General features: G+C 40.7%; 1 protein-coding gene across 5 annotated transcripts in view; it reads left to right on the top strand.

The window, feature by feature from the left end:
• Bard1 (BRCA1 associated RING domain 1) overlaps positions 1 to 5,763 on the top strand; it is a 184,081-nt gene extending 178,318 nt beyond the window's left edge. For all 5 annotated transcript variants that reach the window (XM_055616985.1, XM_055616983.1, XM_055616984.1 and 2 more), the window contains 2 exons: positions 2,053 to 2,150; positions 3,268 to 5,763. In XM_055616985.1, coding sequence (XP_055472960.1) covers positions 2,053 to 2,150; positions 3,268 to 3,600 — 431 coding nt within the window. In that variant the 3' untranslated portion in view covers positions 3,601 to 5,763. The remainder of the gene's footprint in view (positions 1 to 2,052; positions 2,151 to 3,267) is intronic.
• The last annotated feature ends 237 nt before the right edge of the window (positions 5,764 to 6,000 follow it).

Consider the following 6,000-nt stretch of genomic DNA (forward strand, 5'->3'; position numbering starts at 1 on the left):
GGTGGCGGTAGCAGATTGACAACTTGGTTCTGGGTCACTTCTGCTCAGACAGGAGCCTTTCATGGCTCTGCAGAGTTACAGACCAAGGTGTCACCCTTCATCGGAGTCTAATCACTGACAATTTTTACCTATTAGGATGTGAAGATATTTTGGGCATATCTGTCTAATTCTCGTATATGTTTATATAGATAAAAATTTCTTCTGGATAAGTTTTTGATAGCAGTGGTTGAGGCTAACATGTTTAAAATATCTAGGAATTTGAACAGTAACTCTGGTTTGATTTTTTTTTTTTTCTTTTACTTTCCCGTTGTTTTTGTCTGACAAAACTGAGGTCATTAAGTGAAATAATCTCAAAGACAAATAGAAAATTGTCTGGAGATTTTTTTTTATCGCGAAGATAGTTTATTATGACATCTATTTTGAGGTGCTTTCTTTGTTTTTTAGTTTGTTTGTTTTTGAAACAGGCTTTTTTTTTTTTTTTTTGTGCAACAGCCCTGGCTGTCATCGACTCAGTTTTTAGACCAGGTTGGCCTAGAACTCACAGAGTTCCACCTGCCTCTGCTTCCCCAATACTGGGATCAAAGGTGTGTATCACCTTGCCTAGTTTAATATCTTTAATCAGAACAAAATTATATTATCTCCTCCCTTTTCTCCCTCTGGCCCCTCATAGTCACTCTCCTCCAGACCTGTTCAATGTCCCCCACTCTCAAGTTGATAATCTCATTTTTTCGGTTATTAAATGCACATCTGTATGTGCATGCACAAGGAGATAGAAATAGTCCCTGCTGAGTCAGTTTCTGTTGTTTGTGTGTATGTGGTTTCAAGGCTGACCACGTCAGTCAGTCCATAAGGAGGCTCATCCCTAGGAGACACTGACTCTCCTCCCAGCAGGCTGTAGTCACCTATATTTATTTATTTAGGATAGGACCTCTTTTTTTCCTCATTAACATGTCTATTATAGTACTATTGTTCCTGCCCTATTTCTAGGAGAGGATGTTTCCCAGCATACTTTGTGGTATTCTGCCTCTTAGAACGTCTCTACCTCTTCTTCTGTGATATTCCCCGAGTTAACAAATGCAAGCGCATTGGTGGTGCCTGTCTGCTAATGTCCCTGCTCAGGGGTTTCCTCCTCACTAGACAGCAGTAGCTCAATCTTTTTAAGCTTAAACTGTAAGCACAATTGTTCAATCTATTGGAAGAATTCTTTCTCCGGGGAATATCAAGCAAACTTCTCCACAGGAGTGTTGTCAGGTCCCAGGCATGTCATGGGCTCTGCTCAGTGTGTATTTATACAAGCCCTGCTGAGCCCCTGTCGTGTGGGTACCTGAGAGAGGTGCTGTAGACGAAAGTACTTTTCTAACTTTGGATCATTGGAGTCTAACAGGAGACCATATATATATATATAGCTGCCAAAATAAGCAGATCTTTATTAAATGCTTAGTTCACTGAGGGCTGAACTTACTCACTGCCTAAAGGATTTTTTTTTTTTTTTTTTTTTTTTTTTTTTGCATATGTTTTAAGTCCAGAAAGCTAGCTTTACCATATCTTCTTTCTCTTTTCAGAGTGGTGTGAATGTGCAGGGGCGAGTGTTCACGGGTGTGGTGTCACTCTGTGTGTATCGGTGGTGCGCTGACCTGTGTATTCACATGTTGGTACCAGAGGCTGATTTGGGGTCTCCTCTTGTCATCTTCTTCCGAAGTTTTGGAGACAAGGTTTCTCCTGGAACCCGGAGCTTATCATTTTGGCTAGACCAACTGGCCACTGACCTCTGGGGGATCTGCTTGGTCTCCAGAACCCTAGCACAGAGCATGGCACATACTGCCACACCCATTGGGGACACAAACCCACTTCCTTATGCCTACATGGCACGCTGTTCACCTGCTGAGCTGTCTCTCCCGCCCTGGCTTTATTGTATTTCCTTTTGGTATAATTGGGGTTTTAAGATTTCAGAATACTTAGGGCATGTAGGGCAACCATAAAGAAGAGACTACTAAGGCAGATGTCACATATGCTCACATGCTATTTATTTGATTAATCCTCCTTTCTCGTCAGGGGTGAAAGCCTGTCTGCAGAGCAAAGTACGTGAACCAGAAGAAAAGTACGAAGTTTCTGGAGGTCCACAGAGGAGCAGGCTCAACAGAGAGCAGCTGGTATTTTTCTTTTATATACTACTTGCCTCCTCTTATGGCTTCACATCATTATCACCATCGGGAAAACTTTGCCCTTTCATCCAGTTCAGGTGACTGATTAAAATTTTAATTGTGCTTATTTCAAGCACTTGATTCTGAAAGATGATCAGGGTATGCAGTAAAATCCAGAAGGTAATAATTTCACACTGTTAATGGATTTTTGGCATCTCGAACATTCCCATAAAGCCTTCAGAATCTGGGGTAAATCTCAGATACAGGAAGTAGCTTGAAAGAAGACTTACAGCTGTTGCTGGGATTTAGTTACCATATGTCTTTATTGCCACATATTGCAGTTTTAATGGACAATATTCCATCATTCTTTTGATATATATAAGTATAGTACAAATGACAGAAGACATTTTCTAATTGGATGGCTACCCATGACTTCATTGTCTGTTGCATACTGGCAATGCATCTCTGGAATGTATCTCTGGAACCCTGAGGCCACACTCCTACCATGGCTGCCAGAGAGACCTTAGGTAGCACAGAGGGACCTGTATTTAGAGGAACAGAACCAAACTGTCTGGGAAAAAAAATGCTACTCTTTGGTTTAAATCCAGCCTGGTGTCTCTGATGCTTACTTTAGATGTCTTAGAATTTAAGCAATTTAAATCCTACCCATGTGCACAAGCATCCTAATGGAGAGGGAATTTGATGAAGAGGTTTTTGTTTTGTTTTGTTTTCTCTATTTTTTAGACAGGGTCTCACAACAAAGTACAGCCTGCTCTTGAACTTGTGGCATTCTTTTCTACCTAGCCTTAGAGCTATTATTATAATTGTATACTACTAATGCCTACTACTAATATAGATTGTTTTGTTTTGTTTTTCACTACAAAACACATCTGAAATTTTAGGAGAGTAAAAAAGAATTAGGCGGTGGCTGAATTTTAGATGGAAAAATTATAAATAAGAAACACTTTTCTAAGTATGCTTCCTGATCCCATTAATTTGGTTGAGATAAAGTTTATGTCAGCACCTCGTTATGAAGCTTCTTAATGACTACTGAGTTTATGTCCTTCATTCATAGTGTTTAGAATAGTTTGATCTACTTGTAACAACTGTTTTCTTGCTGTTTCAGTTGCCGAAGCTGTTTGATGGATGCTACTTCTTTCTGGCGGGAAACTTCAAACATCATCCAAAGGACACCCTCCTTAAGCTCATTTCTGCGGCAGGAGGCAAGGTCCTTAGTAGAAAGCCCAAGCCAGACAGTGACGTGACCCAGACCATCAACACAGTTGCATACCATGCCAGACCTGATTCTGACCAGCGCTTCTGTACACAGTACATCGTCTATGAGGATCTGTTCAATTGTCGTCCAGAAAGGGTTCGCCAGGGTAAAGTCTGGATGGCTCCTTCCACCTGGCTTATTAGCTGTGTAATGGCCTTTGAGTTGCTTCCCCTTGACAGCTGAATGACATACAGGGTGAACATTTTAAGTTGAACATAAATGCTTTGTGAGAACACAGCCACTGTGATATGTTTGATCATTTGCTTTTTATGGATAGGCAGAACTGTTCATATTTCCTCCTTTGAATTACAAAATAAAACAATTGATGCTAGCTTAGGAATTCATTTAGATGCCTAAACTGCTTTTAATATTTTTTCTTTCTTACTCTCTTGAGGGTGGAGCTATAACTCAGTTGTTGAGTCTTTATGAACCATGCATGAGGCACAGGGTTCCACACTGGGAACTGCAAAGAAGTTTTCATTTTACAAGTGGCCTGTGGGTTTTGATTAATCATGTCTTTCAGTTTTATCAGCATCTATCAAAGATTAGTAAGTGAGATGGCATGAGAACTACTTGTTAAGTCTACATGTGGTCTGTCTTTAATTTAGCATCCTTTAGTAAACAATATCATCTGATGATTTATTCTGCCTCTGTTATAATGATAATATAGCATTTATATAAATGTACCACTATAGGTGAAAAGTTGTATCTGAAATTATCTTTTTCTTACATTGTGTTTTAGTTTCTTGTGTTTCCTTGGCTTTCCTTTGTGTTTATTCATTTGTGACAAAATCTTGTGTACATCACGAAATCTTGATTTGAACCACTGGGTGTTAGTGGAAAAATCAGCAGTATGCTTGTGTGCATGCTTTTATTGTGCTCATTTGCTGTCTGCCTACTGTGCATTTGTGCATACCTCTATTTTCTGTAACTTAGTTTAGTGTCACTGTTTCTTAGAAGGCCTTACCAGTTTAGAAAACTGCCAAAATGTCAACTCATTAGACTAGAAGCAATCTGTTTGTGGTAAATCTCTCTGGGCATTTCTAAAATAAGTCTCTGTGAGAATTTAATCCCTTCCCCATTCTCTTCTTCAAGACCCGCTTACTAGGGAAGGTTGACATTCTGCCAATCATTTGAAAATAGACCCTGCGTATACTTTCCCTTGACATACTATTGTTTCATGTCAACAGGTATATCATGTGAACAGAATGCTTCCCTCCTGCTGGCTTCCCAGGGTCAACAGTTCTGAAAGTCTAAGCTCTTCCTCATGTTTGACTCACAGTTCAGGGTAATGCCTAGATTAAGTCATTTACAATCTGGGCATTTGGGTTGTAGGGTTTGTTTGCTTTTAATTCCCACCCTGAGTTACTTTCTGGTGCCTCTGTTGTCTCATTCCTGATCAAATGTGTATCTCTTCTTTGCTGTGAATTCCTGTTTCTAAAAATGCCTTCGGGGTTCCTGTTCACGTTTTATTTTCTTACCTCACCCTCTTTCTCACCCCCCTCCTTCCTACTAGTATTACTATTTTTGAGTGCTCTCAATGCTGAGTTTTTTAAAAAAAACTGTTTGAAACAGAAATACATTCTCAGAATAATGCACAAAAACACAGGTTGAGCTACACCGAAACTCCCCTCCCTTCCCCTTCCTCCTCTTTTCTTCTCTGAATGCCAGGGAGAACATGGTGGAAGGTAACAATGCACAACTCTGAAGACAAAGGTTTGGTCCAGAGAACTTAATGTCATCTATCACGTTACATGAACAGCATCACTGAGTAGGATTAAGATGTGGAGATGTCACATTACCATAGGCGGCTCTTCAGTGCTGGGGGTGAGAGTGTGGCTGCTTCAGGGAGGTAAGGACCGAGCCCAAGTGGGAGACATCTTTGGCTTTGTCACGCGTGGGTTAAAGTCACACGGCTGAGCCACCGACTCCCACTCAGAGCCTAGGGATGACTCCTTAGTGTCCTTACAAAGGCTTGTTGCCTCTTGTTTCCTGTAGCTACTCACCTGTCCCACATACCGCTTTTCTAGTTCCTCCATTGCTCTCTTTCCACTCTGCTTCTTGCTTCCAAGAATTGATGTCAAGGGCTTCCAAACTCTTCTCTCCCTTTGTGGATGCTCTCACTCTGGTTGCTGTAGATTCACCTCTCAAACAGCTGCATAACTGGCACCATTGCCCTCGAGGTAGTGTTTGCTGTCCGTCGCTCCATCAGCACTGTCAGGGCTTGGTTTATGTTCAGCTTTAACACTTACAGTTGTTAGAAATGCTTCTGTAGAAATGCTTGTAATTGTAATTTTCCCTAAATGGATTTAAACTTATAAATCATTAAAATTACTTGTGCTTGTATTTGTGACTTGTGTAAAAATGGCTTATTTCCATATTGAAGAATGAGACTGAAGAAGTCTTCCAGCTGTTGTGGTCGTGTGGCTCTGTAAAGCACGAGGTGCCTGTGTTAGTTACTTCCTGACAATTTATGAGAGATTTATTATGGCTCTCAGTTCCGAGTACAGTCCATCCTGGTGAGGAAATCTGAGGGACAAGAGCTTTAACCATCTGCCACATCCATTGGCAGGAAGCAGAAAC

The sequence above is a fragment of the Psammomys obesus genome, unplaced genomic scaffold (assembly GCF_907164565.1).
Source record: "Psammomys obesus unplaced genomic scaffold, mPsaObe1.curated_primary_1811, whole genome shotgun sequence".
Lineage (NCBI taxonomy): Eukaryota > Metazoa > Chordata > Mammalia > Rodentia > Muridae > Psammomys > Psammomys obesus.